The sequence below is a fragment of the Channa argus genome, chromosome 17, assembly GCF_033026475.1.
Source record: "Channa argus isolate prfri chromosome 17, Channa argus male v1.0, whole genome shotgun sequence".
NCBI classification, from domain to species: Eukaryota; Metazoa; Chordata; class Actinopteri; order Anabantiformes; family Channidae; genus Channa; species Channa argus.
The window spans coordinates 15,824,600-15,847,250 of NC_090213.1; the positions used below are offsets into that span (position 1 = coordinate 15,824,600).

General features: G+C 39.7%; 1 protein-coding gene across 1 annotated transcript in view; it reads left to right on the top strand.

Moving 5' to 3' along the window:
* The window catches only part of phip (pleckstrin homology domain interacting protein), a 28,358-nt gene extending 5,820 nt beyond the window's left edge, over window positions 1–22,538 (top strand). The window contains exons 8-40 of the mRNA XM_067481603.1: window positions 1,543–1,764; window positions 2,233–2,333; window positions 2,752–2,822; window positions 3,202–3,302; window positions 3,729–3,769; window positions 4,272–4,370; window positions 5,449–5,605; window positions 6,271–6,405; window positions 7,771–7,899; window positions 8,102–8,327; window positions 8,758–8,904; window positions 9,305–9,488; window positions 9,622–9,724; window positions 9,859–9,996; window positions 10,139–10,236; window positions 10,374–10,581; window positions 10,786–10,896; window positions 11,154–11,261; window positions 12,266–12,390; window positions 12,709–12,791; window positions 12,955–13,066; window positions 14,259–14,320; window positions 14,447–14,602; window positions 15,226–15,346; window positions 15,435–15,560; window positions 15,794–15,869; window positions 16,402–16,461; window positions 16,622–16,774; window positions 17,156–17,308; window positions 17,431–17,642; window positions 17,735–17,976; window positions 18,112–18,258; window positions 18,345–22,538. Of these exons, the coding sequence (XP_067337704.1) occupies window positions 1,543–1,764; window positions 2,233–2,333; window positions 2,752–2,822; window positions 3,202–3,302; window positions 3,729–3,769; window positions 4,272–4,370; window positions 5,449–5,605; window positions 6,271–6,405; window positions 7,771–7,899; window positions 8,102–8,327; window positions 8,758–8,904; window positions 9,305–9,488; window positions 9,622–9,724; window positions 9,859–9,996; window positions 10,139–10,236; window positions 10,374–10,581; window positions 10,786–10,896; window positions 11,154–11,261; window positions 12,266–12,390; window positions 12,709–12,791; window positions 12,955–13,066; window positions 14,259–14,320; window positions 14,447–14,602; window positions 15,226–15,346; window positions 15,435–15,560; window positions 15,794–15,869; window positions 16,402–16,461; window positions 16,622–16,774; window positions 17,156–17,308; window positions 17,431–17,642; window positions 17,735–17,976; window positions 18,112–18,258; window positions 18,345–19,042 (4,905 nt within the window). The 3' untranslated portion in view covers window positions 19,043–22,538. The remainder of the gene's footprint in view (window positions 1–1,542; window positions 1,765–2,232; window positions 2,334–2,751; window positions 2,823–3,201; window positions 3,303–3,728; window positions 3,770–4,271; window positions 4,371–5,448; window positions 5,606–6,270; window positions 6,406–7,770; window positions 7,900–8,101; window positions 8,328–8,757; window positions 8,905–9,304; window positions 9,489–9,621; window positions 9,725–9,858; window positions 9,997–10,138; window positions 10,237–10,373; window positions 10,582–10,785; window positions 10,897–11,153; window positions 11,262–12,265; window positions 12,391–12,708; window positions 12,792–12,954; window positions 13,067–14,258; window positions 14,321–14,446; window positions 14,603–15,225; window positions 15,347–15,434; window positions 15,561–15,793; window positions 15,870–16,401; window positions 16,462–16,621; window positions 16,775–17,155; window positions 17,309–17,430; window positions 17,643–17,734; window positions 17,977–18,111; window positions 18,259–18,344) is intronic.
* The last annotated feature ends 113 nt before the right edge of the window (window positions 22,539–22,651 follow it).

Sequence of the window (22,651 nt, forward strand, 5' to 3'; positions counted from 1 at the left end):
CTGGTGATGGAGAAAGATGATGATGATTTATTCAAAGGAGGGAGGCTGGTGCTCTGTCTCACATTTCCACAAAAAATCTATGCGGATGTTGATAGTGTGGCCTTATAAAAAGGTAGATGATTTGGAATATTTTATAACTAATCTGCTCTGAACCCTTGTTTTTTTTTAGAATTTTTTTTTTACTGAAAGTTGAAAGTTGGTAATGTAAATGTGTAAATTCTCCTAACAGTGCGTTCTTAAGTCTCCTTGATTTCCATCTTTGACAAACTGCATAAATTAATCTTTGTAGAATAAAAACATTCAGTCACCTCACACTGAGTTTTAGAATTTTAACACTGGCTACCTGTTGGTTTAAAAATTATTTTGGGATATTAATCAAGGCACAGATGGGTCTGGCACAGTGCTGAATTACAAACATTTTAACCCCTTACTGGATGACAGCCAGAATTCCTCAGTCGAGTCCCTGAAGGCTGTTTTCATGTGCTGTTAAAGCAGTGTTGCAGGAGCTGCCCGAGGGAATTGAAGCTGCAACATTTCTTTGAGCCTTAATTTTATGTGTTATCATTTAATTATTGACCATGGTGTTTTTTTGTGCTTAGCTTTTGTCCTCAGTTCTTTTCCTTTTTCTTTCTTTTGTTATTCTGTTAATATATTGCTAAGAAGGCTAAAAGAAACCCGCAACACGTTGTTTGAGAATACAACATCTTATAACGGTTGGAGAATATACGTTACTATTTTTGTACAGGTTTACATGACTCTTTTTTTTGGTTGTATTGGTTGGAATGAGGACAGTGTATCTGACAGTGGTGTGAAAAATCTCAGTTCTGAACAGTGATTAGTGAGTTGGCGGCTTTGTTTTTCTTGCTGTTCGTGTTTAAATGATATGTTGTATGACATTCAATATGCTTACCTGCACACTGGCACCACATCATTATAAATAACCAATGAAGGTAATAGTGTGGAGACACATTTGTAAATGGATTCTAATTTTTCCAATAAGACAGATTTATGGGAGATTATGTGTGTTTAGTATAGCAGCAGTTTGGGTGGTAATAAAATTGTAAATATTATAAAATTCTTGTTTTTAATTTGACTTTTCTTACTTTGTCTTTGGAAATGAACTTTGAGTCCTTATAGGTGCAAGCACAGTCTAAGCCAAACATAAAAGTGTCAATCTGCCTGTTACTCTACTAGTAAAGGTATTTGCTTAACAGTCGCATTGTTATTTTACTAGTAATTATTAGTGTGCATGAAAAGCACACATTATCTTTTGCCTATAAATTGTTCATTGACACTCTTTTAATCACTTGTACTTTTATATCTTTAGACTATCCTGTTTATGGTCCAGGTTTCCCAGTCTGCTCAGTCTAAAGCTACAGTGTCCCCAGATATAGTTTCAAAGTCTTTTTAAACTTGACATGTTTAGTTTGTCTTACTAAAAGTGTGCCTCAGAAGCAGATGCGGCAGCAGTCAAGCTATCTTAAACACGAATCTGCAGGCACGTTAGATAACCGTGTGGATGCTGTTTTCTTTCTTTCCCAGGGCTCAGACGACTGCCTTGTGAAGATATGGGGAACAGATGATGGGCGTCTGCTGGCGACGCTGCGTGGCCATGCTGCTGAGATCTCTGACATGGCCGTCAGCTACGAGAACACCATGATTGCTGCAGGTTCCTGTGACAAGACTATTAGAGTGTGGTGCCTACAGACGTGTGCCCCTTTGGCTGTCCTAGAGGGACACGCAGCCTCTATCACCTCACTACAGGTGAGAACGTCAGCATGCGAGGGTGTGTGGTTTTGCATGTTTGTTTTTCTGTGTGCATTTTGTTTGCCCCAGAAGAGGATTTAAACAATATTTTAATCCTTTCCACTGGGCCATCTGTCTGTATCGTTCTGTAACATTACACAGTAGAAACCGCTTAAAATGGGTAGTGATTTCACCTTTATTTCACTAATTTATTCAATTTCACCTTTTGTTTGAAATTTATTTGATCTTACCTTTTTACAATTTGTTTCTGACCTATTCTTCTTCTTCTTTGTTTCCATACAGTATGTCTTTGTGTCTGTGTATTACAAGCTTGTATGCTGGTCTCTCACCTTTCTCTACATTCTTAGGGTTGCTTTCTAAGCTTATGTGCATTAATTGCCATTTTTTTTCATTCTGTAGTGGAAAAAACATTTAATTGTCCATAATACATACACAGCTGTACCCCCTAATTAGCCGTATCTGCAGTTCTCTCCTCTCTGTAGTGGGTCTAAGCGCTACCTGTCCTCCACCGGAGCTGACGGCACCATCTGCTTCTGGCAGTGGGATGCACGCACGCTCAAGTTTGGGTAAGAAATGCGGACACAGTTCATCTGTGCAAGTGCCTCTGACACCCGTTGAAATTACATATTTGTAAAGCATATTTGTAAAATGTTATTTTCTTGTCATAGTTTTATTGTTACTTGGTAAAATATTAGATAATTGAGTTTATCTTGACACTGAACAGTTTTACCTGATGAAGTAATATTTTTAGTTAGTGTTACTTTAAGTTACGGTTATTTACTCTATTTACACTGCTTTATGACTATATCTAGGATGCGGTTTATATTCGTTCCAATAAAATAACAATCTGAACATACCATATAGTGTTAATATAGTTTAAAAGATTTAAATTCAGCTAACCTGCACAATTGTAACACATACAAAACATTATTTTCAGGCAGGTTCATTGTGTTTTTCATCATCTTTTTCTGTGTTTATGTCCAGTCTGAGGCCCAGTAAATTCACGGAGCGCTCCAGACCTGGTGTGCAGATGATATGCTCCTCCTTCAGCGCAGGTAAACACATCTCGCTTTGATTTTCACGCATGCTTTCAGACCACTGGAGAGGAAATAGAAATGGGGAAAAAAGTGCACAATTAGCCCAGATTAACTGAAGAGCCAGCACAACAGACAGCCGCACTCAAGTGGGCATGCTGCTTTTCAGCAAATGTGCACTAAGTGTGCTTCACGGTTGTTAAGAGTGTATTTCTGTTTTGACATGTAGTTAACCTTGAACATCTGATAATTTGCAAAGTTTGCACAGGAAAATGCAAGATCCTTGTGGGTTTTACTTTTTACTTATCTAACCATACCTTACTATTTGGGTTTTGTGACAGATAACAAAATTTTGCAAATTAACACATGCGTTGCACCAATACTGATATTTGTTTTCCAGGTGGTATGTTCCTGGCCACGGGAAGCACGGACCACATCATCAGGGTGTACTACTTTGGTTCCGGGCAGCCCGAGAAGATCTCTGAACTTGAATCCCATACAGTGAGTCAGAAAAGCGTTTTTTTTCCCCACAGAAACTGCGCAACAAATTACCTCACATAGTTCTGTAGTTTGTTTGTGAATATTATACGTGATATATTTCTAACACAAATGTTCATTCTTAGCCCTGGAGTCAAAACAAACAAATCTAAACTCAAGGTCAACTTTTATGGCTTTCAGTTGCATTTCATCGTCTTTCCCTGCAGATAAAGTTTGATCAGTTGTCATGGAGATTCTTGTCTAATACCCATGACAACTGAGCAAACTCCATAAAAGGAAGGACACAGTGAGATGCAGTTGAAAGCCCTGGAAAAGGCTTGTTTCCTTCTTTGTCACAAATGTGATAACACAAAAAAATGGTCCGACTAGTAGAGGAAATGCTTGTTAATCATTTGTTTTCTGATTTTTCTTTTATATTTTTACCACCAGGACAAAGTTGACAGCATTCAGTTTTCACATTGCAGCGACAGGTAAGTTTGCAAAGTGTGTGCGTGTGTGTATGAGAGCAACATACTTGGTGCTGTTAATTTGTGTGTGTACACCGCTGTTTATTTTTATGGAACCTCAGGGTGTTGTATTCTGTCTTGATGGTGTCAGCAGAAACACCACTGTTATTTACTATTTGGTACATGCTGTAATACACATTCTCACTCACACACACATCCACTTGCACATACGCTTGCACACATCATGCACTTGCTGAGTGTAAAATTATGTGTGTCTGTGTGGAGTTTGCAGAAAAACAGGCTGCGCTGTAATTCCCCTGGGTCTCTGTAATCTCAACAGTCAGGGAGGTAGATTGTCTTTACAAGAGGGAGGGGCGGATAAGATGGAGAAATAGAAGGGGGGTTCATACAATTAGTGTATACTTATGTGTGCAAGTACAAGCAACTACTGTACTGCAGAAAGTGTTATATTTGTTGCTTACTTTCTGCATGAATATGTGTTCATAAATCTGTGTGTGTTCTGCAGGTTTGTGAGTGGCAGTAGGGATGGTACTGCACGAATCTGGCAGCTGCAGCCTCAGGGCTGGAGAAGCATTCTGCTGGACATGCAGACCAAATTACCCGGGTATGTGCGTATGGCTGTCAAAGTCTCAGCTTTTCCACAAGCACTGTTGTGCTTAGAGCTCTGTGCTGCAGGCTGGGATGATCCTGCAGGTGTTCACATCAGTCTAAATTTTAAAAGAGTCAATCATGTAGCATAAAAAAATCCCAGGCCTGTTGTACTCGAGGATAACCTGCTGAAAACTGTGCTCTGTTTTGTACTAAGACATTTATTTAAGAATAGTTAGAAGAGACTTAAATTTTTTTTGTATATGTACATCTGTGTATTTATTCATAGCTGTATGAAGTGGGTCATTATGTACAGCTCACAAATAAATAAGTTAGGGGAAAAACATTAACACACCTGTTGCATAAAGCATGACATTGATTGATTTAGCTAATACTTCCAGACAGAATATAGATTAACTGCAGACATCACAGACAATGAATGAATGAGGTGATACCGACAGGCTATCAAGGTTTTATTGCCTGAATGAACACAACAACACAGAATTTTAACAACACAAAAATTTTAAATAATCCATGATTATCTGTACAGCTCTGTCTGTGTCATGACAAATGCACATAAGTTTGCTATCATAATAAGTACAAAACAAACCAAAAAACTGAGAAAGCATTGAATGGACCTAAATCTTCAACATATACAGTAAGAGAGAAAGATTCTTATTTTGCCTTCCACCTCAACAGTGAAACCACACAGTTTCAGAAAGTCTGGAAAAGTGCTCAAAGACTAGTGAGGACATTGTACAAAAGCATGCTAAAGTGTATTAAATTAGTGGTTTTTCACAGTTCACATATGTAAACTCTAGCAGCTGGGGTTATAATGAATTATTTTAGGCTGCAGAGAGATAATATCTAGCTGTCAGATTGGCTAGGTCCTCGTTACTGGTGTAAAAAAGGATCGAAGATGATCCATTCAATTCTTTAAAAAGAATGAACACGCTCACCCTTTTAAAGAAAGAGGATGCGCTTCCTTTCTGTCCCATTTTAACCATTTCACATAACCATTTCAAATTGTCATGTGTTTCAAGTAAATTGAGGTGAGATTAAGTGGTCTAAACGTTTCAATGTTTTCCCCTCAGGAAGTACAACCCTCCTCCACTGGAAGACAAGGTGACCAAACTGAAGGTGACGATGGTAGCGTGGGACCGCCATGATAGCACAGTAATCACAGCTGCCAACAACCTGACGCTAAAGGTGTGGAACTCCATCACCGGGAACCTTGTCCACGTACTGATGGTATGTAATGACGCACACACAATATAAAACTAAACATGGGTACCATGAGTTTAAAATTATTGGCATATCATATTCATTTGCTAAATTAAATGGTAACTTATATAGCGCTTTTATCTGAAGTGCTTTACAATGTTGATTCCCATTCACAAACACACACCGACAGCAGTGTGCAAGGTGCTCACCTGACCCACCGAGACTTGTTTTGTCTAAGGACAGTTTGACACGTAGCTGGGACTGGGGATTGAACCACTGGACAACTGCCTTACCCACTGATCTACAGCCCCCCAAATTAATCCTATTGTCATTTATTTTTTAACTTAGAGTAGTACCAGTAATTCTTAACTCCTCTGTCTCTCACAGTTGTAAATATGTTCATTAGTTTTCAGCTGCAGTGATGAATTCAACAACATGGGACATTTTTGGGTTGTCTGGATAACACTACATACACTGCATATTTTGGTGCTCAAAGACCAAAGGTATAGGTCACTGTGACCGCATGGCTGTCCCATTCTCATTAGTTTTATTACATCTGGCACAAGTGTCCACTTGGACTCATGGAGGAACTCATTTAAAACTAAGTCTGGACAGACATGCATGTAAAGTGTAAACTTGAATAGTTTATTAGGAGAATCTTAATTTAAACTTTCAATTTGTTTCAATTACAGGGTCATGAGGATGAGGTGTTTGTTCTGGAACCACATCCCTTTGATCCAAGAATTCTTTTTTCAGCGGGCCATGATGGGAATTGCATTGTGTGGGACCTGGCCAGAGGAGTTAAGATTCGCTCCTATTTTAACATGGTGAGTCTCCTTTTCTCTAACTGGCTCTCAGTCTCTGTCTTTGTCACTTCTGTGTGGCTACATTAAGACTGGAGCCGCAAATCCTAATGCTAAGTGTTTCCCTATGCAGTGAATCAGCAAAGAGATACATTACAGGAGTTAGCATTTTTTCCCTCTTGACTGCATTGATACATGGCTTTCATTAGAAATATTCCTTTAGTATTTGCTTCACTCCAACTACGCATTCTTTTCTTGTTCTTTCCCAGTGTCACTCATTGTGTCACATTCTTTCCCTCTCACCCAGTTCTTTCCCTCCATTATTGCTTTCACTTTCTCTCTTTGTGTTCTTATTTTTCACACCTTCTTTTTTTTCTGTAATTTGTTGCACTGTTTGTGGCAATGGACTTTAAATATAGAGTAGAAATCATGACACCAGACTCATATATGTATGTGTGTATACATATTTATCATTGCAGTAACTTTTTTATTTCCTGCCTGTGCCTCTATGGTAGTCCAGGACAGCACTAATCATGGTGTCAGAACAAATGAGTCACTGAGCTGGTCAGATGGTTAATTCTCAGTGTTGATCATTGATAGTGAAAAGTGTTTCACAACATAAAGTGTCTGTGAGTGTGAAAAGGCCCTAATTTCCATGTGAAACTTAAAGATATGTCTCTTTTGCTGAATAATGGCCCCTGTGGACACAGGTAATAGTTACAGCATAATGGTAAATGTTAAAATGCAGTACACAAATAAAAATGAGTCATAAAGCAACACAACTGACTTTAGAAATGTCAGTTTAAGCAGTTAGATTGCTACTTTTTCCAAATGACTTAATCTACAGTAATCACTGCATAATACTGCACTGCTTGTTACTGTTTGGCAATAGCAGTTGCGAGCACTGTGGTACTACTCATCTCTGCCGTATGAATATGTTTCCTAGCTGGCAGGTGTTTTCCTATATCTTCTAAAATGTCTGAGTACGTTTTACCGCACCCTTTTTTTTTATGTCTGGAGATTGTCGTTGTGTGTTCACACAAATAATCAGCTATGTTTACAGCGGCATGTCTTCTATAAATGGTTAAGGACACATGTGCCCTTTCTAAATGTTGTTTTTATGTTGTACTTAAATAAAGCTATTTCGAAAGTGATGGAAAAACAACATAACAAACTAAAAAGCAACAGTAACTGCTTTCGTTTTCTAAAGGTGCTGCTATCCTAGCTCAAAGTTGTTGCTGGAAATAAGAAATGTTTGTCTGGTGTTAGACATTTTGAGCTGAATGCTGTCAGGCCATACCAGTGCTACAGTTGTCTGGAAGTTCCCCAAGTAGAGCAGTTTATAGTGTGCACCTTTTTCCTTATCTTCACTTCTCTCTCTGTGCATAGATTGAGGGCCAAGGACATGGAGCGCTATTTGACTGCAAGTGTAGTCCAGATGGGCAACATTTCGCAGCCACAGACTCCCATGGACACCTGCTCATCTTTGGCTTTGGCTCCAGCAGCAAATATGACAAGGTAAAGCAACAGGATCAACTTTCATACTTACACACAAAAATACACCTGGCATATGATGTTATCAGCAAAAATAAAGGTTATTTAACATACATTCACAACCATGTCATGCTGGGGGAATATCCTCAATAAAAACATTCAGTATATGTGTTGCCTTTAAAATGCACAGACTTAGTGTACTTGCTACTTTCTACCTCTGCTTCAGATAGCTGACCAGATGTTCTTCCACACTGACTACCGGCCACTCATCCGGGATGCCAACAATTACGTGTTGGATGAGCAAACCCAGCAGGCACCACACCTAATGCCACCACCATTCCTGGTGGATGTAGATGGAAACCCCCATCCTCCTAGATATCAGAGGCTGGTGCCTGGTAGGGAGGGCTGCAGAAATGAGCAGCTGATCCCACAGATGGGCATCACTTCTTCAGGTACAGAGGCTATAATCACTGTTTGTCACATAGCTTTTTATTATGACGTGGGGTCATGATGTCAGTGGAAGTTGAACTCGACCCTTGTCTGCTTGGCGATTTCAGATCAGATCTTTATCTGGAGGTCCTGGTATCTGTCAGCCAATCAGAAACATTGTCACATAGCTTTAACATTTTTTAAAAAGCATTCTGGGTATAGAGGCGACTTAGCAGGATAGTCAGAAAACACAAAGTCATGTTGTTCTTTGAGGTGGATGGTAGCATATTGTTATGTGCAGGGTAGGATTTCTAGATGACTCCAACTAGAAATAGCTGGCAGTGGTATTTTTAATGCCTGTTTTCAAACGTATGTACATTCAACAGAATCTTTTTTCTTTCTCTTTCACTTTTTAAATTCCATCCTCTTCACTTTCTCGCTTCCGTCTGAAAGGCCTGAACCAAGTTGTGAGTGAGCAAGCGGTGGATGGCTCCTCTCCTCTGGATACTATGATTCAGAGGCTTCAGCAGGAACAAGACCAAAGACTGGCAACAAATGATGCTGCTGCTTCTTCTGCTGCAAACACCAGGGCCACTAGAGGTAGTAGGACCTTCATACTATTGTAGTATGCAAAGTTTGGCTAAATATCTTTAAACAATGTGAGTTTAAACATAAATCATGATGGATAATTTGTTTTAACACTGGAGGTAATGATAACTACTGTACATACTGAAAATAATTGTTTGTTGCATCCATAGAATAGTTAATCTTCAATCCTTGTAAAGTTACAAATTCTTATTTACTCACTTTTAAGATGAATTGTATTCTTAGCAGTCCCTCATGAGTGATTTACTAGAAAGACGTAATTGATGCTCCTGTCAACCTTCTCATCCTTTATCATTATGTTAACCAACAAAACAATGTCCCAAAAACTGAGTCTCTTTAATGCCGTTGACAAATTGAATCAGACAAAGCATAATCTTTCTCTTTGACATCTCAGGCTCCGTGGGTTCACCCACAGAGGTGCACTCCCCACCAAACGTAGGTCTGCGCCGCAGTGGGCAGATTGAGGGTGTACGGCAGATGCACAGCAACGCCCCACGTAGCCAGATGGCCACAGAGGGAGACCTGGTAGCCTGGAGCCGTAGGGTGCTGGTCCCTGAGCTGGAGGAAGCCACCGTCAGGTAAATATTCCGTCAGGTATCACTGATGGGTAATATCACATTCATAAAGGTAGAATGTCATAACTCATAGAGTTGATTTTAACATTTAGCATCAATAACTATCATGATTTATTTATGTTTGTTTGTTGTGTAGAAGACAGGTGAACTGGCGTGAAGCTAAAGGGGAGGAGGAGATCAATATTTATCAGTCTGAAAGGAGGAGACGTACCATCCACTCTCTCCCCAAGGAGAGCAGGGTTAGTGAATTAACACACTTGCAAACATAGTACTGTATTAATAACACTTATTATTAAGATTGTATGGGAGAAAGATACATTTTCTCTTTTAACAAAGTCCTTCACATTTACCACTTTATTATCTACTGTTGCAGGTTCATCCAACATCTGAGTGTGTAGTTGATGAGGCAAGGAGAAGCCAGGGTAACCATGGCTATCACACTCGAGCCGCCATGGAGGAAACAAGTCGACAGAGCGCCGAGGCTGCAGATGATGATGAAAGCACCTCAGAGGTAGGTATAATAGTGTTAATGGCTTGTTTATTTTGTGGAGGAGCGACAGTATGTGGTACTTTGTTCTTGAAACACATCTAAAACAAGGTTGACTTTCTTAAAAGAGCTTAAAGTTCCAATGTAAAATTATGTGTGTTTACAGGGAGAGGTGGAGGTGCGGCAAATCAATGGACACTCCTCAGAGGAAGAGAAGGATGAGGAGGAAAAAGAGCCCTGGCCAGATGACCACAGTAGTTCAAGGTGTGACATGTACAGTGTGTCACACACGTTTATTATTAGTGCATCTCTTTCAGATGCACGCACATATTATATCCAAGTCAATACATAAACACAAGCAGATGGATGGATATTTAATCTCTTTTGTGATGCGTATGCAGTGACTACTCCAGTGATTATTCTGACTGGACAGCGGATGCAGGGATTAACCTTGAACCGCCCAAGAAGAGCGTTAAAGTGAAAAAGAAAAGCAGTGGCTCTGAGGAGGACGGAGACAAGAAGAGGGATGGAAAGAAGGACAAAAAGAAAGATAAGCCTGACAAAGATGGTGCATTACCAAAGAAGAAGAAGCCAAAGGAGAAGAGGAAGGTTTGTCTTCAGGAATGACCAAAATGTTGTTTTCGTCTTTGTGACTACTGAAATGACAATTGAAGTAACAGTACTGATTCAGAAAGCTCAGGCCCTCATGTAAATGCAATATCTTTCACATATAAAAAAGAAAATCATGTGTTCCAAAACCTTTTTTATATTTTTGAACTGTAATGAATATTTATTTGGTTGTGTATCATTCAGAGGACAGACTTTCAGGAGCAAGGGCTAAAATTGGAAGAATGGCTTCCCTCTGCATGGATTACAGACACTGTCCCCCGGAGATGTCCGTACATACCCCAGATGGGAGATGAGGTACGCACCGCTTGTTCACAGGTCTTCTCCCCACATGTGTTCCGTCTGTGTGTTGTTTTGTATACTAGCCACAAGACCACAAGTCATGGTAGTGGCTCCATGAGGCTATATTACAGTAAGTTTAGGAAAACAAGGGTAGCACTTACTATTATGCTCCCTAACAAAAACTAAAAATAGCAGACATAGGTGAAGTTAAAGTTGTCACATTTAGTTCTTACAAATTTCAAATGTATGTATATGTCTATGCGTGTTTGCAGGTTTACTACTTCAGACAAGGCCATGAAGCCTATGTGGAGATGGCCAAACGGAAAAAGATTTACAGCATCAATCCTAAGAAGCAGCCCTGGCACAAGATGGAGCTACGGGTAAGGAACAGTTTGACAAAGATGGATTTAGTGCTCTCTGAAGAGAGACATCGCTCTTTAGAGCTCGTGTGTCTAGAGATTTATGTTGTCTCTTTAGTTGTGTGCCCACATCCACAGAGTAGAAACCTCTAATAAAAATCAAGGTAGAAAATCAATACAGTGTTCACACAGAGGAACCATACTCAGATAGTTAACAATACATACAATACGAACATCACAATGACAATGGGAAATATCAGGCTGCTCAAACAAATTTTCTCAACCTTTTTAATAAATATGCAGCAGACATCTGATGCCAAGGTCATGTTTTGTGAGCTAACAGGAGATTTTTGAGTTGTAATTAGGTTTACAGTTCACAGGTTTACACCCTAGAGCAGCAGAAACAAATTATCTAAATCTTACTAGGAAGACTTAGTAATTCCTAAGAATGGCCATAGATAGAAGTGCAACTGACAGTGGTTTCAACATTGACTGTTGATTCATTTTTTTCAGTGCAACACACACACACACACACACACACACACACACACACACACACACACACACACACACACACACACACACATATATATATATATATATATATATATATATATATATATATATATATATATATATATATATATATATATATATATATATATATATATATATATAACATCATCAGACACCTCAAAGCAGCAGCTTATGGCATTCCAGTTTTACTCTGTGTATTTTTTTATTTCTTCTCAATACGAGGAGGCAGAAATAGCATTTTCTGTGGAGATAGCAGTTTACAATAGATTGCAGGCAAAAATAGCATTACTGTGCCCAGTGTCACTTCATCTCAGTTGGTATAACTTAGTATAGCATTTATAAAAACCCAGCATATGCATGCAAGACACACTGAAATCAAGTGGATGGAAACTTTAAACTAATATTTACAGTATATGTGGGTGACCTTTCCTTGAAAGAAATGAGTTGTGTTCATTTGCATTATTTGTTCTTTTATTTGTGGTACTCAGGAGCAGGAGTTGATGAAGATAGTCGGCATTAAGTATGAGGTCGGGTTGCCCACACTGTGCTGTCTGAAGCTTGCCTTCCTTGACCCTGACACCGGCAAACTGACGGGAGGGTCCTTCTCTATGAAGTAAGCATCTTGGCGTTTCCACATGAGAGCATCAGTTGTGCAGATAAACCTACAGCAGCACCTGCAATGCATAATCAAATACTTCTCAACTTTGAAGATGAAATGTTGATCCTTTTTTTACATTCAGATTTTGGTCAACAATACCCAGACTTTTAGTGTGGAATGTGAATCTATTCCCCACAGCAATTCATTCCCTTAAGTTTCTATTATAAATAAACTGGTTTCTTTTTTAAACAAATTCTTGACTTGCTTTTTGAGTATTTATTACATGGCTTGAGTTGTGCTTTCGGGCTTACCTAGTACATTTTTATCTTGCAGATACCACGACATGCCTGATGTAATTGACTTCCTCGTGTTGCGGCAGCAGTTTGACAATGCAAGAAAGAGGCACTGGGGTATAGGTCAGCCAGTTTTGCCTTTATAGACTACTTTACTTGAAGCATGTGCAAAATTTTTGAATATTATTAATATTACGTATATATTGTCTGTTTAACTTGTACTGAGTCAATGAAGTCAGCTGTTCTTTTCTTGGAAATATCTAAACTTTCTTTCATGTTTGTATAGGTGATAGGTTTCGATCAGTGATTGACGATGCCTGGTGGTTTGGGACCATTGAGAGCCAGGAACCTTACCAGCCTCAGTATCCTGACAGCCTGTTCCAGTGCTACAACGTCTGGTATGAGCACAGCTTGGATTTAATATATTTGCATTAGTTGGAGAGTTAGATGGTGGGTGGCTGTAGCTCAGTTGGTAAGGCAGTTGTGCACAGACCACAGGGTCAGTGGTTTGATCCCCGATCCCGGCTATATGTCTATGCGGACAATGATCCGCTGTGGTGACCCTGAACTCATGGTATAAGATGAAAGGACAAAAAACAACAAACAAAACAGAAGGGGTTGGAGGCCTAATCGAATTAATATCACAATCTCATTACACAGTCTCATTACATAAGTTACATTTGCAATAGCATGGAAATAAAAGCGCGTGATCCTAATTTCACTTGAAGTCAAACAAATGAAAAGACTGAATAAGCACATGGACACACATGAAAATGGCGTCAAGGATGCTTCACTGGGGGTGGTTTTAAGAAAAGGAAGTAAAGTATCACATTGTCTGGTTTCAGATTGAAAGGTGATAAGACCTCTGTATGCAGTTACCATTGTTAGAACTGGAGTCAGCCCCTTTCTTAAAACATGTATTAAAACATGTATTTTCACATATATTGAGTAATTTAATTTTAAAGATCAGCTTTTAAAATCACTAAGCTGGCTTCTGTAAAAGTGTGAAAACTTTGACTCACACTTTTCCTAGTGTACAGTTGGTGTCTTTGTACAAAGAGTGTCTTAGTCTATCCTGAAATTTATTGATTTCAAAAGCTGACTTAAAAGACAAATTAAAGAATCTCAGGCATTTAATTACAATGGTTTACATGTAAAAATTGTTTCCTGGTATAAATTCTAGGCAAATGTAAATGTCTGTGCTGCCACTACATCATCTCATTAACTTCATAAGAACCTCATGAGTTAAATCATTTTAGAAACTGCATATAGCCGAATTATCTGGCAGCTAAGACTTGATAATTACACATAAGTCCACAAACTCTGCTCTTTTTTTTTTGTAATTCTTGCCTTCTATTTTCAGTCACACTCTAGTTTTAGAGAAATTTTATGAGCACATTTTCTGTTGTAGGTAGTATTTCTGCTCAGCACTCACTGCTTCATGGTCACAGAGTATTTTGAAAAAACATAGAACATAAGTAAATGCTTGCAATATTGCATGTCACCCAGGTAAAATAGAAACCAATGACAAACACAAACATGGCCATATGATGATGTTGATGAATTGTATTGGTACTACTTTCCATTCAGCTGGGATAATGGAGACACAGAGAAGATGAGTCCTTGGGATATGGAGCCCATCCCTGATGATGGTAAGTATCTAAAATACATCCATACGACAGTGCATACACATTCAGACATACATGGAAACAATTTAGTTGCAAAAAAATCAGTGTCTGGAGTTTTTTGCCCTAAATGTTACAATCTTCGCTCTGTAGCTATGTTCCCTGATGAGCTGGGCATGAGTGTCCCGCTGACAGAAGAAGAGCAGAAGGAGCTTCTCTATGTCCCTCTGGAGGGGGAATGGGGCTGCCGCACACGGGCAGAAGAGTGCGAACGCATCATTAAAGCCATTGACCAACTCTGCACACTCGGTATTACAACATAAGACTCCTGTAAAAATAACAGTGCACTTATGTCACGTAAGCAAGGATGTGTTAAGTCATAGGAGTGTGTTTCTTGCAAAGAAGCAACATGACTCTACATGACATAAATCACTGCTCTGATTTTATCGATGTGTGCCCAGTTGAGCATAGGTTAAAAGGATTAAATAAGTAACTTGTTAAGCCCGATAGTGAGGTGCTTGCTTGAATTCCCTTTAAGTGATGTAATGTTATGGTAGGCACAATTTTTGGTGCAAGCCACCATTTGGAAGAAACGTGGTTTGTTGGTTCCCCCTTGTGGCAATTTGAGGAAACAACATTCAAAGCAGCCAGCTCATTTAATCCCTCCAGATCTGTTACTTCTACACTTAATACTGCAGAGGATTTACAGGACAGGGTTTAAATCAACTATTTAAGTGCATCTAAATGTATTTAAGGATATTAACAACAAGAAGTAAAAACTTAAAAACGGGCAAAAGGTCTGGGTTAGGGTTGATACTGTAATGTTTGATATGTGCACTGTATTTTATTTTGGAGATGTAACCCTTTGTTAAATGTCTCCTCTTTTCTTTTGCATTTATCTGTTTCTGATCCACCAAACTTGTCACCTTCAGATGTGGCAGCGCCATTTGCCTTCCCAGTAGACCTACAAGCTTACCCTACATACTGCACAGTAGTGGCCTATGTCACTGACCTTAGCACCATACGCCAAAGGCTGGTGAACCGCTTCTACAGGTACCTCCCACCAGGTTCTGTTTCAGCAAAAATGATAGCAGAGTGTTCATAAGTGAGAGAGATTTTAATACTTGTATTTTCTTTGCAGACGACTGTCCTCTCTGATGTGGGAGGTTCGTTATATTGAACACAATGCTCAAACATTCAATGAGCCAGGATCATTCATAGTAACCACAGCAAAGTTTGTCTCTGACCTCATGCTGCAATTTATTAAGTGAGTATGTTCAGTGTAAAGTATTAATTATTTAAAAGCCTACATGATTTAGAAAAAAAAGGATTTGTTCAATGTCTTTAAGCCAAATGTTATTCCACAAGTTTCTGTCTTCGTCGTGATGCACATCACAAAATAAAAATTTAAGATAATTTACCATGTTAACATTTTAATGTTCTACAACATTTGTATTTAGATTTAATTTCTGCTTTCCTCTTTTCTTATCTTTTCCACAGGGACCAAAGTCTGACAGACCTCATGCCCCTCTACAAAACTATGAAGAAGGCAACCTTCTCTGACTCCGAAGATGAGGTCTGTTGGCACATATATGTACCTACACTCAGTTGGCAGTTTATTAGGCACAACTGATACAGCAATCTTGCAGGAAATCCTGACTTCATGAAAGTGATAATGTTCAGTTCATAGAGATGTTGATTCATCTTGAATTGAAATGATCGTTTTGGAGGTTGTTCTGCATTACGCAGAGAGATGTTTCTGTTATTTAGCATTGTGGCATTGATTAACTGGTGTAGACCAAACTTATATATATATATTTCAACTTGTTTTTGAGCCCTGTTAATGAATAAGAATTAAAAAAAGTTTGATTTCCACACATTTGTTCAGAACTCTTGCTGTGAATCTAGTTACAAAGCATATTTATATGAGTTATAAATAATAAGTCTAGTAATATGATTTGTGCTCAGTTGCTATTGTTACACACAAAGTCTGAAGCTACATCTAAAAGACAATTAGAAGAAACATTCTGTTCGAGAGAAATTAAAGCATGTGGGTTTGTCAGAGTCAAGTATGTGTCACCATAATTATTTCCCTTTGTCTAATGTAGGATGATGAGGAGGATGACGAAGATATTAACACTCCTGGAACATCCACACGGAACCACAGGGTAACCCAGTAACAACATGTTCCTATACATCACAGACTCTAAATGCACTTAAACAACCTAAAAAACTCTAACATGTCTTATAGTTGAGTCTTTAAAGAAAAAGGAGGCTGCTTCGTATTCAGTAGTGTATTTACTTGGTGTCCTTTATGTCTGCGCCTAGGGTCGTCGACCCATGCAGCGTCAACTTCGAACCCGGCCTCCTTCATATGATCCTCATGCATGGAGGGGTCGCTGTAAGGAGCTCCTGGATCTCATTTTTCAGTGTGAAGACTCTGAGCCCTTCAGAGAACCCGTGGACCTACAAGAGTACCCGGTAACTATTGAACAGATCTCCATCTTTAGACTAATACTAAAACTCTTCTGTATGTTATTCTTGTCTAGCTTACTGTAAATTTAGGCTCATTTTTTAAATGCCTTGTTTGGATGCAGTCAGGCTGCATTAGTAGTTACAGAAAGGAGAAAGGAGTGCTATCTGAAGTAAAGGGAATTGTTTGGTTGGCATGTCCATTCAGAAATGAAGACCAAATCAAATGGAGAATTATGTTCCGAAGGCAAACAATTTGAACAGACTTATGGCAGTTGTTGTTAGCAGAAAAGTATGGAACTCTTGGGACTGCTAGTTTTTTTTCTCCAGTCAGTTCAAAGTGAAACTCCCGTAATTCAAATTGTCCTAACTTCTCTCTGCTTCTCTTAGGACTATCTGCAAATAGTTGACTCACCAATGGACTTTGGCACAGTTCTCAGCACACTAACAGAAGGAAAATATCAGTCTCCCATTGAGCTCTGCAAAGATGTCCGGCTCATTTTCAGCAATTCTAAAGCTTACACGCCTAGTAAAAAGTCTCGGGTAAGACACATATGCACAAACACATAGACTTTCTTACTGGAATCTAACAAATACAAATTTGCAGCTTTTAACATTTACGCATTTTTGGTTGATTCTTTATTTTGTCTTTATTTTGTCTTCAGATCTACAGTATGAGCCTGAGGCTTTCTGCACTATTTGAGGAGCATATCAGCTCCATCCTGGCCGACTACAAGGCCATCCACGGGCTGACAGACAAACTAACCAAACAGGGCACTGACAGACAGACGCGACACACTACGGACAGACTAACACGCCATGCCATGAAGAGAAGGAGGAGGAGGAGCGAGTCTCCCACAAGCAGCACAGCATCTAGGTATGAAGAAGGACATTTTGTTTTAGATTTTGTGGCGCTTCCTACACATTAGATGTGATCGATCGCTTTCTTTCTTCCCACCCTTCTTCCAGCCCAGAGAGGAAGAGACGTGTGTCATCTAGGGTGACTGGGAAAAGGGAACTTTCCCCAGCTCCTTCACGACCCTCCTCTCTGAGACAGAGCGCACCCCTAAAACAGCCCCCCCAGCTGGTCAATGGGAAGATAGACACATCAGCTGCAGGACGAACACGCAGTGCAACACGTCATTCTGCACACTCTCCACTATCATCATCTTCCTCTCATAATGCCACAAACAACACACCAAACACAGCAGGTAAGATATGCTAATTTCTAGTTAAAGGGAAATAATGTGTTCTCTCTATAAGAACAAAAAAAAATAGTCATGTCACAACACTCTCATGTATTTACTGAGATGCCCTTGATTTTTGAATCATTTTGCCACTGTCAGAATCTACTCGTTCGTTGAGAAACCATAACTCTGTGACAGCTTCAACATCACCAGCTCCCGAAAAAGTGACACCACCTTCAGCTGGCGAAAGTAACACTGGAGGTAGCACCCGGCGGAAGCTCAGGCCTCCTGTACGACACACACCTGGTAAGAAAGATATAATGTCACAACTATGTGACCTATTAGTTTTTAGATTTCACGTGAGGTCAATGTTTACTTACTTCACTTCTCAGGCTCTCCTGCCAGCCCATCATCTCAGAGCACAGTCCACCTGAATGGCCACAGTAGTCATGTGACCATGGGCGTTGGGAGAAGGGGGCGAAGATCTAGAATGGACCCGCCAGTGAGTCCTCCAGAGGTCACTAGTCCAACCAGCCCTTCCAGACCGCGAGGTCGTCCACCTGGCAAGAAGAGGGGCCGAAAGAGCAAGCAGGAGCTGGAGGAGATAAGAATTAGCAGCAACCGCAGAAGCTCCACCCCTGACGATGAGCTTGACCAATCCACAGGTGATGAAGGTGGGGCATCTTCTGCACAGGAAACATCTGTGCTGTCGGATTCTGGCACAGTTTTGGCGCCTAGGCGGCGTGGCCGGCCCCGGGTGGTAAGAACTGATGAATCCACCCCTCTTACTGAGTCACCTGAGCCTTCACCTCTGAGGAGGAGCAGCAGGAAAACCAATGAGGAGGTTACATCTATTCCGCAGACTGCTCCTCAGCGATCAAATCGTAAGGAGTCACCGAAAGAAGAAACAGGAGGATCTATGCGCACACGCAACCAGGGGCGACGGTCAGCATGGTACATGGAGGAGGACTCTGAGGAGGAGCAGCGGCAGCTGCTGTTTGAAGACTCATCAATCACCTTTGGCACCTCCTCAAAGGGACGTGTTCGCAAGCTAACAGAAAAGGCCAAAGCCAACCTTATAGGCTGGTAACACAACAAGCACGCAGGATGTGACGGGCATTCTGATTGCCCTCACAGAGAAGACATCTGTTTTCTGAGGGTTGGAGGAGCAGTAGGGAACAATGCTGAGAAAGTCATCCTTGCTGTTGTATACATACATATCCTTGCTATGTGTGTTTAGATCTGGAGAGCTGGTGATCCAGCTGCTGGTTTTTGAAACTGTGGCTATGGAAGGAAAACTGTGCAGTCACATTACTACGACAACCGAAGGCTTTCTGACATCGCATGTTCATTGGTTCCAACTCCTCTTGTATTATTGGTCCATGTTGGATCTGACTGGCGTTTGCTGACTCCTCTGTTGGTGGTCTTGTGACACACGCCTGTCCAATGATACGCTCTTTACACCCACATCTGACCTTCAACACAGTTGGTGTCAGATGGTGCAGTTGTTGAGTTTTACTACTTGAAAAAATTATAAGGAGAGCTGGATGTATTTTATCTCACTATTTTCAATTGTCTCAGCTGAGTAGGTCAAAGATACCCACTGAGCTAAAAATTGTTAGGTCTGTGACAGACTGCAGACCACCGGTCTGACGTCTTTCACCCCCTTCTTTGTTTCTGCTCTTCTTTTATACAACCCCTCTCTGCTTTTTCTAAGATTTCTACATAATGATAGGCTCTCTGTTTTGAAAGTCTTACACAGTGGCTGACCTGAGCGTGTCTGTCTGCGCTAAAATACCAAATGGTGTACCTCTGTAGGTACTGTAGATCTGTAGGTTTTGTTTACTATCAATGTGTGTCAGTGTGTGTGGGTGTTTTTTTTTGCATGTCAACTAGACTAGGATGCAAGGGTGAAAGGGGTCATTTATATGTTTAGATAGACCATGTTTCAGTGCGTCAACATTAGCAATACCTTGTGCCTTTCTGTCTTTGGGGGGTGTGTGTGTGTGTGTGTGTGTGGTTGTCCGCGCGCTCGTACTTGGCCTATGCCCTGCAAAGTACATGTGCCTGTTTGTAAAAGAGCTGGTGTTTTAAGTGCGTAACTGAAGGAGTGTGTGTGTGTTTTTATATTACAATTGAGTGTCATTCACTTTCAGCGTACAAACAGTGGCATACGGTTTGGTCGTTGTGAAACCTCTCTAAGAAATGTATTTATAGCAGCTGAAAAAAAAACCTTACTGTTGTTGTAAGCATACAATTATTCATGTCAATATATTATCCTATAACCAACCTATTGTCAGTTTATACCTAAGGTACAGCGAGTGGAGCTTTGGGTGACTAGCTTTGAGATGCACTTACCACAGACTGAATATCAATGCAGTTGTAGGGAGTAAGCCTGTGTATTTTAAAATTGTTAACATATAAAATGAACCTTTTAATTGTTGATATGTTTATATGGTGACCACACCTGTACACACACAATTCTGTCTCGCATGCTTTAGCACTTTCTCATGCCGGAAGCAAACAGGATGGAGCCAGATCTAACTGGATTGGGGACAAAGTGGGGGGAGGGAGAGAATATCTTATATCCACCTTTCTGATTGTGTGCCTTCGCTACACTGGCATATTTAATCCTTGGTTTGTCCTTGAGGGGACTTTTTTTTTCTTGAACTTCTTGGTTTTGTTCATTATTGGGTTTGGAGAACTGGATGTCAGGGACTAAACTGGACCTGACAGGTTAACATCTTAACAGGCTGACAGGAGACAAATGTGTCACTTTGTGTTTCCACAGACAATGGACTGAGTTTTTAAAGATGGCGGGCTACACTTCTGACATGTTTTTTTTTTTCCCTGAACGCAAATGAATGCCAAAATCTGACACTTGTGTTGTGAGACTGAGTTGGGGGAACTGGACAGTAGCATCTACTATTTACAGCTGGATAATTTCATAGCTCTTTCTTTTGTTATGTCGTTCAACATATCTCATCTGTTCGCCACTCTTTTGTTGTTGTCAATGCCAAATTCTGCATTTAGGCACTGAAGTTTTAGAACATGGCTTTTGAATGTGTTTATTTTGTGAAGCAGTTTTACTGCCTCCACAGTGAGAATTGAGCTCCTTTACATGTAAAATGTCAACTGTATTCTGTCTGTGCCCCTTCAATATAGGACAGTGTTTCAGTGACTGCATCAGTGACGTCACACTGATAGAATGATGTTTTACACGTATTAGTCAGTTTCACAATTGCTTTCTTTGTATTATGTATATGAAGAATTTTATTCCAAATTGATACAAAATAATTACCCCTCCTTCTGAGTGATTCTAGACATAAAATCAAACCTTATCACAATTGTTATTTATAGCTAGGGATTTAGTTATATATATATATATGTATATGTGTGTGTGTATATATGTGTATATATATGTATGTATGTATATATATATATATATATACACACACACACACACACACACACACACACACACACACACACACACACATATATACATGTGTGTATATATACAGATATATGTATATATCTATATATATATACATGCTTTGTTCAGTCTAAAATTGGTCTATAAAGTCTTCATAGGCACATGTAGGTTTTGCATTTTTTTTGCATCTCAGTCACAATCACATTTACATTTATGCACATATATTATGAACAGAATTTGAAAGCAAAACTTTTGACCTCTCAAATATTTAAAAAATATTGTTTACAGGGGCAAGTTAAAAAACACTGAACCAGAAATGACCACACAGCATCGATCCAAAAGATGAACTGGGATGTCATTCCAATTGAACCACATGAGTAATACATAAGAATGCGGTTGTCCAATTAAAGGGGACATTATTTTGTAATGTTGCCACCTAATCAAATGAACCACATTTATCCAGTCAAAATGCTGATGTAGTATGGCTTGTCAGAATATCTTAACCTTTTTGGTAAAAGTGTACGACTTTTAATAATTTCAAAGGGGCCTTAAAAGTAAGTCTTCAGTTATTAGCCATAACAGGTATAATAATTTATTCTTACCTTTTCAAACACACATCAGTCATGGCTGTCCTGCCCTCCCTGTCCCTACTGCTTTAGAAAGTGGACCTCAGTGGGTTTTGTTATCAGTGCTTTCCAGCTGCACTCAGCACTTGAGATCAGCCCTCTTATTTAGTTCTGCATATTGTGGCTCATGTACACATGCATGTATTTATCCCACTGGCCTGTGCTAATGTGTAGCAGAGTTGCGCTGGTTGTTGCCCCTGACTGGGCCTCATAGTGTTGGGTTAGAGGTTAAAAAGTCACTGTGTGTGTGAAGTGGCTGCATGTAGGCCACCTGCAAGCATTTGGAAACTTTTTAAGTTTTAAGGGCAAGTGGGATGGCAAAGAACAGAATGGGAGGGATAAAGGGTTCTGTTTCATGTGAACTGATTAAAGAGAATGTTTTTGTTAGTTTGGATACTTTTTTATATATAAAGGAATTAATGCAAAAAAGAAGCATAAAGCTAGAATGTATGTGTAGGGGAGTACTGCTGTCCTGTTAGTTCATACCAATATTTTAATTAAATAAACAGTTGTGTTTCCATATTCATCTTCCTCCCACTTGTTGTTTTTGTGTCAAAACAATTCTCCTGAAAGTAATAAAGTTCAAAGAAATCCGTTGTTAGTTGCTAATGAGTATTATTGCACGAATGAACAGCTT